The sequence below is a fragment of the Dreissena polymorpha genome, chromosome 3 (assembly GCF_020536995.1).
Source record: "Dreissena polymorpha isolate Duluth1 chromosome 3, UMN_Dpol_1.0, whole genome shotgun sequence".
NCBI classification, from domain to species: Eukaryota; Metazoa; Mollusca; class Bivalvia; order Myida; family Dreissenidae; genus Dreissena; species Dreissena polymorpha.
Genome location: NC_068357.1, coordinates 31,615,057 through 31,628,346, shown reverse-complemented (window position 1 = coordinate 31,628,346; position 13,290 = coordinate 31,615,057). Strand labels below are relative to the sequence as shown.

General features: G+C 35.4%; 1 protein-coding gene and 2 long non-coding RNA genes across 3 annotated transcripts in view; all 3 read left to right on the top strand.

Annotated features, from left to right (window-relative positions):
• Positions 1 to 2,583: 2,583 nt before the first annotated feature.
• On the top strand, positions 2,584 to 8,084 carry LOC127872957 (uncharacterized). The gene is made up of 3 exons (XR_008045854.1): positions 2,584 to 2,732; positions 7,528 to 7,638; positions 7,947 to 8,084. It is a non-coding gene; the product is annotated as an uncharacterized LOC127872957 (long non-coding RNA).
• Positions 8,085 to 8,188: 104 nt separating this feature from the next.
• Positions 8,189 to 10,489, top strand: LOC127872132 (uncharacterized). The gene is made up of 3 exons (XM_052415457.1): positions 8,189 to 8,219; positions 8,905 to 9,033; positions 9,548 to 10,489. The coding sequence occupies exons 1-3, from the start codon at positions 8,189 to 8,191 to the stop codon at positions 10,276 to 10,278; spliced, it is 891 nt and encodes a 296-aa protein (XP_052271417.1). The 3' UTR covers positions 10,279 to 10,489.
• A 96-nt stretch (positions 10,490 to 10,585) lies between these two features.
• The window catches only part of LOC127874735 (uncharacterized), a 15,382-nt gene continuing 12,677 nt past the window's right edge, over positions 10,586 to 13,290 (top strand). Inside the window, exons 1-2 of the long non-coding RNA XR_008047074.1 lie at positions 10,586 to 11,229; positions 11,873 to 11,953. This is a non-coding gene — a long non-coding RNA (uncharacterized LOC127874735). The remainder of the gene's footprint in view (positions 11,230 to 11,872; positions 11,954 to 13,290) is intronic.

Here is a 13,290-nt window from a genome sequence, read left to right as displayed (position 1 = left end):
GACGCGGGTCTTTAAAATCTAATTGCGATATGTAAATGGCTCGATTTAGCACAATGCTAAAGTTCGATTTAAAATTGAATTCAAAAAGCAAATATAGCAAAGTGGCAAATAAGGAAAGCCTACTCAGGCGTTCATGAACAATATACAGACGTGATGACTGAGAACGGCAAAAGTTTGTGGTTAGATAATTAAGCGAGTTTCCTCTTATCGTAACGCTATACTATATCGGTGGTGTTTGTTTTCTCAGTTCGAAAGCAAAACTGTTATTATTTATCGTCAATTATGTCTTGTCCTTACGATTTAGTGACCGAGTACAGACCCTGAAATGCTGCTAGATGGATTGTAACGCTTAATTGTAAACTAGGCCACAGTTTGTGTCTATGTGTCGTTTGAACATGCAAAGAGTAGTCCGGAATTCCGTACACTGAACAGTGTTACATCCATTACGCTGTGCACAGACACAGAGATGTAGCCAAAGTTCAGGGAATTTCTCTCGCCTATGAATTATCAGAATGTATTCATTATTGTATTGTATGTATGTATGTATTTATTTTGACCTTGCGGTCAAGGATAACCCATGAAAGTGCAAGCACTTATTTCCAATGGGGTCCTTTGGTTTTGCTGAAGAGACAGCAAGCAGAAGAGACAGTATTGGGATACAAGGAATCCGGGTGCGATACCCTAGCTCTTTGCGAATAGATACCTTGGTTCTTTTACGTGCTCATTGTATAGCACCGATACACGCGAGAATTACCTGGGTATCATACCAGTACATCTCGAGTTGGGTGGGAAACACTTGAAGCATTTCTGAAATTTCCAGTGCCCCGGCCGGGATTTGAACCGGGGACATCTGGAATGGTAGACCAGAGTGTTACCACTCGACCACCGCACCACCCTGCATGCGTTATGTTAGGTCATTTAAGGTAAAACGCTGGTTAAAAAAGCTGCGCCGAACAAGCGCATTCGTGTTTTATACCGATGTTAAGGTAAGATACTTGTTGACACCGTGTGCATTGCTAGGGTAACAAGTAATGCATCAACAACAAAACAGGGTCAAAAGCGCTGTCTTTATGACTAACTAATTCGTGAGTAAAAAGTGATATTGTCTATGCTTTCCGAACGTCAAAAAGGGACATATTGTTGTTATTTTGTCTAATTTATCTCTTTAACATAAATCGGATGATAAAAAGTGTATAAACGTAATTTGATTTGACGCGTTTATTGAATTTGTACTTGCTTTTATTCATTCGTATACTCGCTACCGTAATTCTTGGTTTCCGTTCAATGGCAAAATATCAATTATTTGTGCTAATTATTTGTACATGCTTCTGACTGATACGTTTACGTCCATCGAACCAAGACTCGGAGTCATTTCAGATTTAAGGTAACGCACCCATAATGATTTCCCGCGACTTCTTCGAAGATTGAAAAGCATGTGTAAAGTTGCCGTGACCTAGTGGTTAAGGCGATAAACATGAAATCTTTTGGGATCTTCCCGCACAGGTTCGAATCCTGCCGACAACGCATACTTTTTGCGAAGCGTTTTATTTGTTTTCTAACGTACTTTGATTTAAAATAGCATATAAGGTAAGTTAATTGTTAAATATGTTGCAATTTTTATGCACAATATTCATTTTTTATAATTAAAACAACGTTATGGCTAAATTGGGTGATTAACTGCTGAAAATACGAATCATGCATGTTTTTTTTTTATTTAAAAAGTAAACGGCAAATCTCTCTATTTCTTGGTATTTTTGCTGTATATAGTGTATCTATAAAACTAAGTTCAAAATATTACTTAAATATAACTATGTTGAATTCTATGGCACTTTGCTTTTAAACAATCCAATTTCTACTTGGCTGAAATCACTTACATTTCATGGCGCTCTTCCATAGATAACAAGTTATAACAAATATATGTCTGTAAAAGAATACTAATTTTATCTTGTTTAAACTTTGAACACATTTACTAGATTTGCGCACACCAACTGCATGCCAATATTTGGAAATCTAGATGAGTTATGGAACTTTAATATACCCAAGGGGTGAAAATTAACTTGACAAAAGCCGAGCGTGGGGGTGGTTTTGAAAAAATCGGTATATTTTTTTTAAAGCACGGAAAGCCCACATAAAAATGTGCATGGAGTTCAGTGAAATGATGCTGATTAAGAAAATAATACATTAGATTATATTGAATAGGTGCCCATAATGGGTGCGCTATCTTAATTACAATTTTAAGTGAAGTATTCGCTTATCATCGAAAGTTGTTAACCAGCCATTTACGTGTATTGCCTGTACGATGTTTCGTACTTTTTATCGAGTGATACACATGACTGATTTATATCGCTAGCTTAACGTGTAAACCAAAGAACAGTTTGTAGCTTATTGACTGCAGTTAGGATTTATAAAGTCAAAGATAAAATGGCGGACTCTATTTCAGACGTAATATACTATTATTGCTGCAATGTCTGCGAGGAAGACAATGTCAACAGTGAGGCCTTGTTCTACTGTCAACCATGTTCGAAAGGATACTGTGATAAATGCATCGAAAAACACAATGGCCTATTTCAGAAACACAAATCATTCGGACGAAAAGGACTGGATAAGTGGCCCGCTGCCAAGACCGCATTGGATCTCCTGCAGAACTGTCAACAACACCCCGATCACCGCATTGAGCGATTCTGTGATCACATGAAGCTATGTTGTGTTTTGTGTCACCTTTACGATCATAAGTAAGTGGACACGTTTTCATTTTTGATCATGAGTAAATGGTATGGAAAACGAAAGTGAATTCAATTAGGAAAGACTACCATTCGTTTGCGTGCCCTTACAGAAATGAAAAGGCAGCGGTTGACTAGCCGCTAGGTAGCGGCTACCTAGCCGCTACCTAAAAAGGTAGCCGAAACGGGTATCCTGGAGGTAGCGAAAGTCAGCCAGTAGCGGCAAGGTTGCGGCTGAGTAGCCAAAACCTATAGCCGGTACTGGCTACTATAGCCGGTACTGGCTACCATAGCCGCTAGCGGCTACTGTAGCCAAAAGGTAGCCAGAAACAGAAAACAGTGAAATATTTCCATTTATTTGACCAATTGTCAGCCGAAAACAAAACATCGGTACAATAACCTATATTAAATGAAAAAATTGTCAGCCGCTAGCGGAAACTATAGCCAAAAGTAGCCGAAAATGTTACTTGTGTAAAATAACTTATATTAAATGAACAAAGTGTCAGAAACTTGTGGCAACTGTAGTTTAAAAGTAGCAGCACAGTGTGATTTATATTTGCAATCCAAATGTGACCTTGACCTGGGAGATATGGGTCTGGGTGTTTCGCATGGCATGTTCTCTCATTATGGTGGAATTTGTTTAAAAAAATAAAATCCCTTGATAAATAAAAAAGTCGTGGACCAAACAAAAAAATCCTGTAACACCCTATATGTTGATATGTGAACCCCAAGCATGACCTTGACCTTCGAGATTTGCATGACATGTCGTCTTATTATAGTGGATATTTGTGCCAAGTATTTCCAGAATCCCTTGAGGAATTAACGAGTTATGGACCAGCTATTAAATATAGCCTTTAACATACCATGTTGACTGTTCACCTCCAAGTGTGACCTTAAATTTGAACATGGGAGGTCTGGATGTTTCACATTACACATCGTTTTATTATGGTGAAATGTGTGCCATCTTATTTCAAATGAAAGAGGTGTGACCGGACATGAAATATCCAGACTATGCTTACCTTTGACCTCCAAGAGTGACCTTGACCTTGGAGATAAGGATTCAAGTTTTTGCATGACATGTCGTCACATTATGAACATTTATGCCAAGTATTTTCGAAATCTTTTAATGAATGAAGGAGTTATTGACCGGACACAGTTTGATGGACGGACGGACATACAGATGGAGCCATTACTATGTCTCGTTTTTTCTCCTAAAAGACAGGGAGACAATTATAATTCAATAGCAGCCAGATAATGGTGGGGGCAATGTGTTTCTCAATCTTGACCTTTTAAGGTTCATCAACATATGACTGTTCAATATTGCAGTAAGAAATGCCTTCACTGTCCTGTTTTCTAAGAGGAGCGAAAAGGCAGTGTCAAGGTTTTGAGACGATAGTGAATGACGCACAGGCTTCGTCAATACTTTTGGTTTTCTCTGAAAATTGTCAAGCTAAAAACATCATAAAAGCCAGTTGCTACAATATATATTTTTATGTACAAATATTATATTGATTCTATAAAGACATGATAGAGAAACAGCATCTAAAAGTGTCAACGTCAGAAATACACAATAAAAAATGGACACAGAGCGTTCACAATAGCTTACTATATTTAACTTTGCGGGAGTAAAATAAAGTCAAATAGATATACATTTTGTTCATTATACATTAACGGGGACAAGTAATTACACTTTCAAGTTGATGTAATTTTTTTTCGTACCTATGTTGGCTGATTTCTTTGCTTATATTGTGCATGCCAAATTTGAAAGTGTTTTCAACTTTTTCAACTCTTTTTTGGTATATTTACATGGTTTGTGTTAGTTTTAGAAGTTGAAACTTGGTCAGCAAGACTGTGACCTAGGGTATTGGAATGCATCAGAAGAAAAAAATCAATTTCCAGAATTATTTTTGTCATTTTCTGTTCATTTTGAAGACCTTCCCTTTAACATTGTATTTGTTAAAACATTTTTAATAAGATGATAAGAGAATTAAATAATAAATAACACTCAGGACTGTAATTTATGAGTTCGAACATACATATAATTCAAATGAGATTCTATCTGATCTTCTGTTAATTAACAGACACTAATTACATGACTGTATTGACACAACATCTACTTTTTCATCTCATGGCAGCAAATTAACAAATCTAGGCTTCAAGGCTATTATTAATCAGTCTCCAAGCGATTGGGTGGTTAACACACAAAAGTCACTGCCTCATCATCTTTAGGTACCACACTATTTACACAAATTCCTAGTAAATTGTTCAAGTCTACCACATCTATTTTGTCAGTAGGTTTTATCTTGTGTATATGAGGCACTGTTATAGCAAGAGTGTTTGGAATTGATAAATCGGACAGTATGCCTGAATTAGATTCAGCAACTCGAACTAAAGCAAAATAATGTATCACCTTGTTATTTTTTCATGTGTCACAAATCGTGCAATGTATCCAAACGTAATTAAGCAGCTTTTTGCACAAAAGTATTTTACAGTAAAACTGTTGCGCTTCACAACTCGTGTATAGTCTTTAGAATGATACAATTCCCCACGCAATAAAACACGGCTATAAAAAGTTAAGTTCGGAACATCAAAATGGATCATTTCTATCAGCATATGCATCAATCCATCAGCTAAATGTCGTTGGTATCCCTTGCCCAGAAATTGCACATGAAAAGTTGAAATGTGCTTCGAGATCTTTCCTGGTAACAGTTTTTGTGCTGCAGATTTGAAATGTTCAGGTATTTTATCAATTAGTGTTGGAAGAGTTTGAATTATATTGACAAAACTCAAAATTTGTAAATCCACATGTTGTGTTCCATGAAATAATTTGGTTATATTTCCATTTGCTGTTTCAAAATAAAAACATGAATATGCCCAAAGAGGACCTAGCTGCCGAACACAGTCTGGTAAATGTAGAAGCTGATGAATATTCAGAGTCATATATCTGCCCCCATACAATGGTTGAAATGTCATCAAAATGTACATCAACAACTGTTGAGATCTAACTATATCATTTGGTGTGACAGAAGATCCACAGAGCAAAAACACTGCTTCAACAAAACAGGCATAATGGAGATAAAAACTTTCACTCAACAACCCGTGTAATAATGGCAAGGAATAAAAAAACAGGATCTTAATTCCAAAGCCTTCCAATACTTAAACTGTGAGGTTATCGATCTTGGGATTCTTGTCACAAAAGAAGGTGTCTTGATGCTAAGGAGTTTCTTATCAACTGCTTCTGAGTGGCATGAAATGGAAAAGTCCTGTTTACTTAGAGAAGTGGAAAACCAAAGCTTGATCAATAATTTTGTAACTCCCAAAAGTACGCCATGCATATAGTCAATGCTTGAAGTTTAAACAAAATCATAGTATTTAATTGTCATTAAAACGAGGGTCCCTTAATTCCATGAACAGTCTGTTTGGTGTTTACTGCTTCAATTGCATCCCTTTGACACATTTCAGGAGTTCTGTTGTTTCCAAATCCGAATAGTTTCTCTTTTTCATATGGGAAGACATGTACTGACCCTCCTCCTGGTGTTTTAAATGTCTCTCCTTTATTGCAGCACTGTAAACACGATAATGCTCCATTGAACTGGTTCATATTCAGTAATGTGCTCTTGGCTTTAAGGTCAGCTGTTTAACATATTAAGAAAGCTTTACATAAAATATCATTTCCACAAACAGTTATATTCAAGCCTTCATCCTTAAGTTTCTTTAAATTGCTATGGATCGGTCGAAAGAATGTACCCTTGAAAGGTTTTCCGTCCCCAAACCACAACCCGGCAAATAGCATGTTTTCACTTTGGCGTCGATATTTGAAAGGTAGTTCGTTAATCATAAGGAACACTGGCCAAATAGAAAGTTTTGAACTTTTAAACAATTGTACGCCATCCGTGTTGAGCGTGAATGATATATTGTAGGGAAAACTATCAGAGAGAACTCCGCCTTTGCTTGACAATTTTTTGTATAATTCGCCGTCATAAATATCTTCTAATTTGCTGTTTGTGTTCTTCTTCCTTTGAAATCGTTGTTTTTGTAGTTCTGCGAAATTAGGTCTGTTGAAGAAATTTAGCAGCTGTGATTCCAGAGGCACCTCTATGAAATATGATTTTGATTTTGTGTCTTTAATGCTTTTCCCACATAAGGTATGTGTGCACAGTTGATCGTTTTCATTTACACAAGTTAAACAATGTATACAAAAGTAATGTTTCACCAATGGTAATTTGAACCCTGCAAAGTGCTTTTTAAAGTGAAACAAACTTTTCAGTCCTGGATGTTCTTCTGCACAATGCAGACCAATGAGGACTAGCAGATCACTAAGTTGACTCCCAGATATTTCATGTGTTATGGTGTACAGAAGAATAAGTAGAAGGCTGGTTCCTACAGTCATACTGTGGCCACTATAAATTGGTCTGTCTTCCAAAGGCACATCTTCTGTTGAAGTATGAGTATTAGCCTCGAAGTCAAAATTAGCATTGTCTCCTATCTCACAGTCAGACCCTCCATTATCTGACAAGAGTTCTGTATCCTCGCAGATTTCTGTCACTTCATCAATTATTTCATTATACGCGTTAACTTCTTCCAATAATTCATTAATAGTCTTTCCAAAGTCCAAATTGTTTTCACAATTAGAATCTTCGGCAAGTTTCTCATGTTGATGAACATGTGACTGCTCACATACTTGAAACTTGTACTGGGCTCAGATGCAATATTTGTGTTTGTATTTTGTAGCATTACATGCTCAGAATCAAAGGGAGTTGGCACAGTTCTAGTTGAATAAGGTGTCAGCTTTATTTTTCTGTTGTAGCTCTTTGGGCGAACAGATGGGTATTTCTTCTCTGAAAAAAAAATAGTGACAAAACACTTGGTGTCATACACGAATACAACCAGACGTATGATGTAATGTTTATAATGAGAGGTATACCTCAATCTGTATTGTACTTAAATAATTTACAGCTCACCAACACCACAAAAATTGCCAACTTTTTCTCATGTTTATCAGATTTTTATTTGTTGAAAACGCAACATTAGGCAGCAGCAATAAAAACAAAAACAAATGTAAAATAAGTAGCCGGGCCGTATGTGCCTGGCAATAAAATATTAATTCTGGCACGATATATCAAGCCCTTGTAAAATCGGGCTGCCTCAAAGTCAACAGATGTAAATTTATAAAAATATTATGAGCAAACAATCATAATTCTAAATATATTTTTGCTTGTCTCACAGGAACCAATGAAGACGATCTTTTTAAACTGGCTAAGAAGATAACGAGCGATTTTGGGGTTCTGAAAAATAAGATTCCAGAAGAAAACAAACGCAAACCAAAGAGGAAAATAATGGATGACTTTGTTGAGTCAGAGGAACATGGTAAGTGTACATATCAATTTCCAGGGCTTTAATTTACATTTAAATAGCAGGACCAAAATTCCAATTTGGGGTAAAACGACATAGTTTTCAGGCTTTGGTGAATGAAAAATGCCAACTGCATGTTTTTTAAAGGTAAGTCGGCCCCTTCAGAGAAGGGTTTTTTGCCCTGCAAAGACCGCACATAATCATTCAAAAAACAAAACAATTATTTGACTTATTTCTATCTTCAACTTGTTATATTAAAGTTAAATATATATAAAAAAACAATTTCATTTAGTAAACTTGCTGTTTTGCATCAAAATGAGATTTCAGGCGCTCCTTAAAAAATGTGTGTTTGTCCTAACGCTTCATACCCATCAAAACACCACAAAGCCATTTTTTTCAGTCAGTTTCCTTAAATATCTTTGTCGACCCCAATTTTTATACATGTTCATTATATGCATTTACATTAGTAAAAAATTCAACCTTCCTATGGTACACCTCAACTTAACAAACTTGGGAAGCGATACAGCAAACACACAATATTTAAAGGACGGTTTTATTCATCTATTCAAGTATTTGAAAATTGAACATTCAAATTACCCTTACGCCTGAATCTTCATATTATAATATTATAAATTCCAAAAACAAGGGAAAAAATCCATATTGGGTAAAGTGTGGCATATGTTACATACATATGGTTTTTATCTATTTCTCACTGTGACACTGTCACTTTGCATGATGTTTTTACTATTAATTACTTTGTAATATGAGTTCTTAATATTTACTTGTTATAGTATGCATGCCTAAGTTCCATTCTAAATGTTTTTTCTGTTAGTGTCAACCAAGACAGGTAAAAGCACCTCTAAGGGGAAGGTCACTAAAGTGAAAGATACAGCACGTACATGTATTGGTGAAGAAAAACCTGGAAAAGAAAAGACAGAGAAAAAGAAAACAGACAAAGAGGGTAGGTCAATCCTTAAAAAAAATGTGGTACGCAAGGGATCACCAGACAAACTTCTTTAATTTTAGTAAAAAAAGGTATAAATTAAATTAATGCATTTGAATTTGGGTTGGTAACTTGACATTTATAAAAGTTTTTGAAAATGTCAAAGACCAGAAAAACATAATTATAATAACAACACTGAAAACTTGGGTCTCTGACTCAAGATTTTCACTACCAAAAAGAAGAGCAGATGACTCTGTTACACTTATTTTCTCTGTATTGATTAAATTTGATTTTAATAATTATTTAGATATTTATAATGAAGCATTTATAATGTAAAATTTAACTAAATAAATAAATTATCTTTTATAGAACTGTAACATTTTTAAAGTTACTTATTTATATTTTACACATAAATTGAGTTGCCTTATGCACCAATTTCTTCTAACATTTATTACATGTTACTTTGTATATATATACACATAAATGTGCATACGATGTAGTACACTGCATACTGTATTGGATTTACTTACAGAGGTCATCAAGGAAAGGAAAGAACAAGAAAATGGCAGAATGGCGACTATGACTAAATGTGCATCCTTCATACTGGACACAATAGCATGCTCCCAAACAGTCAGTACTAACAATGAAGTTCAAGTAGCAAGTAACAAGCACGCTGAAATTTCTACAATGCATGGTGACACTCACAGTGACCAATCAGTTTCTTACAGTCAGACTCACTTGCATGCTGACAGGAACATAATGCATGATACATGTAAACAGCAAGCCTCCCCTTTAACTGCATCCCCTGTTTCGATTCCACCTCAAACAGACTACCTTAACAGTATCCATTTACCGCAACCAATGTATCCCCCATTCTCGTTTATGCCTTCTCCGCATGCATACTCCCAAAGACCGTATTGCTTGCATCTTGATAATCAATACCCCTTTCAAGAGTCTTACTCTTTCTACAATAACATCCGTTCCTTTGTAAGTTCCTTGCCTCCATTTCCCACCAATCGTATATCTTCCCCTAAACAGACGCCAAACCCTGAAGCTACTGCTCCATCAACCAAACAACTGAACCCAGGCAGCTTAATTAAAGACAGCTTGTCTGTGGCAGAATATGACACATATGGCACCTGCCAGAAGTGTGTCCTGAAAGACACACAGTTAGAGTCCTTGACTGAGGCTTATGAAAAGGCACAAACTGACATTCAAGCCCTTTATCAGCGAAGGGAGTTGGAGGGGGAAATAAGTTGGTGATAATAAGTTAGTTCATTGTGTCTATAAAAGTTTTGTTGAACTAGAATATTAAAAATTAATGTAATTTGGCGACCTCCAGCTTTAATATTTTTGGATGAATACCAAAGAGAGATCTGTATTTTAAAAAACAGGCTGGCTGACTTTAAGGCTGAAAAATCATCAAATGAAACAAAATTGTCAGTCCTTTGTACTGACAGCTTTCGCAAAGTCTACCGAACTTAATATCAGACATGAGATAGAAAATTGGCGGAACAATCAACCTGCGTAAGGTCGAACGCAAGCTGCCTTCCTCTCGTGACAGTCCGCTACTCTGCCATTTTATTATTTGATACCACAATTGACTGTAGTGGGGGAAAAGTTGACAAGCTAATGATATGGTTTACACACATTTTTAAAAATTGGCAAGTAAATAGGCTGATCTTATCTTAGACAAAGAATATATCAGTATATAAGTAACACACAGCTAAAAGGGTAACAGTAAAAATACCAGACTATATATATATATTTATGGAAAATACTGTTACCTGAGGCGCAGCTGAGGGTTACAGTGCTTTTCCTAGAGCTTATGTTTTGACTGTAACCTGTTAATTAAGGTATTTTTTTTTTCACCCCGAAAAACAATCAAGTACTGAAAGTACATTACAACCCCTTAGTACCAGAGTATGCAAAAGGGAAAACATACATAGGCCCAAAACACCCAAAAATGTGTACCCATAGACGACAACCCTGTATAAGGCAATAAGGCCTTCAGTGGTGTGAACTATTTCTTACAAAATAAATTGATTTTTTTTTTATTTTTGATGTGAGAAAAAGTCAGATGTCACCTGTACTAACTTTGATTATATAGCAAACATTAGACAAAGCCGTCAGGAGGAAAGTCATCGGAGACATGAGGAGCCTGTAAATCACTACAGTCCAGCCAGAGGCCCCCAAATAGATCTGTGCAGATTTGTAAGTACATACATTTCAGACTTCCTGTGATTGGAGAATAATTATAAATTATCAACACTTTTAAAGGGGCTATAACCTAAATTTATGTCAATTTTTTGTTTTAATCAGGTTTATTATTAAAAATATTGTTTACTTAAAATTTAAGGCAACCGTGGTATTAAACAATTATGAAATCTTTAAGGTTTCGAAATTTAGTTAGATTTCTCATCTCTCTGTAACAATCATTTGCTATTACCCAAATCCATATTCTGTTTAACATACTTAACGTTTGCGATGCAGTATTTATCATCTAACAATAACTTAGTTTGACCCACATTTGGCGTCACCTATTTCCGACCTGGATAGGTCCCTGTTCCGATGTATACTCATTTCCTGTATAATGGCCACTTAATATAAAGTGTTTTTTCTCTATTGATTGATTGCCAATAATAATTTAAACGTTGAACAAACTCAAGCTAGAATACTCACCTGTAAATCCCCCCCCCGCCATTGAGCCATTCTACAATAGTCAATAGAACACAATTTTGACAACAATAGGGAGTGGAAAATGACTTTTCTAGCAAGAATTTTTTTTTAAACATAAATTAAAGAACCCTGTAGTAATAAAATCTTAAAATATTGAATAATTGAATTTTTATTTCAGTGCTCATTTTCAAACAGAGATTCCATTGCTTCACAACGGCCAGAACTTGGGAATCTGTCTCATTCTTCTGTTCAAGAAGAGGTAAGTCCATAGCATTTTTATTGCTAAGACTAATGTTAGAATAAGTATATTTATATTAAATATCATACAAATATAGATACACTTTGACCACAACATGCAGAAAAACAGTTCTGTTAGCTATGAAATGAATTCCACACATGTACATATTTTTCAAATATCTGTCCCACAAGGTTTTACTTTGTCCTCCATTGCGTAAGTTTCTTGTATAGCATTTATTTTATTCACCCAAAATAACAGCCTCTAGGCTCTTACAGGCTCTTTTCCAATTGCATAAAGTAAAAATAGGCAGTTTCCCAATGGCAAAAAGTAGCATTTTCACCAAAATTCTGACAAAAAATTGTCAAAAAGTATGCTTTATTTTTCCAATAAACTCAATAATTGGTTTTTTGAGTTTATTATACAGCAATTTTATTGCCTAGCACTTAATAATATACAATTTAGAAAGCAATTAAACATACTAGGATAAACAATTGGTATACTGTTATATATGTGATCATTTTAATAATGTTTATTTTCCAACTTTAATGGTCTATCGCGCTTTTTTTCTCAATAAAAAAGTCACAGGCTGATAAATCTAAACAAGAGGCCCATGAGGGCCTGAATCGCTCTACTGGCTGGAATCAATAGGGCTCAAGCCCTTGAAAGTATGAAAAATCTGAGTAAGTTTTAAACAAACAGACCCAAAATGGGAAATTCATCGCATACACAAGAAGAAACGTAAAATTTAAACTTCAAATGGCTTCTTTTCAACAATAAGTTGGACAAATTTTCTTCACTCTCATTAGGGTTCTGGCCCTTGATGATACAAAACATCCGTTGAAGTTTCAAAAAGATAGAACTTTATATGTAAACACACAAGAAATGTGTTTGTCGGAAACACTATGTCCCCTTCTGCGCCGCTTTGATTTTTTTTGTTTTTGACCTTTGACCTTGAAAGATGACTTTGACCTGTTACCACTCAAAATGTGCAGCTGCATGAGATACACATGCATGCCAAATATGAAGTTGCTATCTGCACTATTGCAAAAGTTATGGCAAAATGTTAAAGATTTTCATTTTTTCTCAAATTCAAGGGGAGATAATCCTGGACTTATAACTCCGATATTGGTCATTTTCAATAGGGTTGACTCATCATTCAGATAAAGATAATGTGCAAGTCGGGAAATGATTGGATAAAAACTGTGGACTTTATTGCGTAAACAAGCCTTTTTTCACAATTTTCTCAAATTCAAGGGGAGATAATTCTGGACTTTTTACTCTGATGTAACCCATTTTCAATAGGATTCGAGTCCTCATTTATATCAACACACTGAACAAGTTATAAAAGAATCGGATGA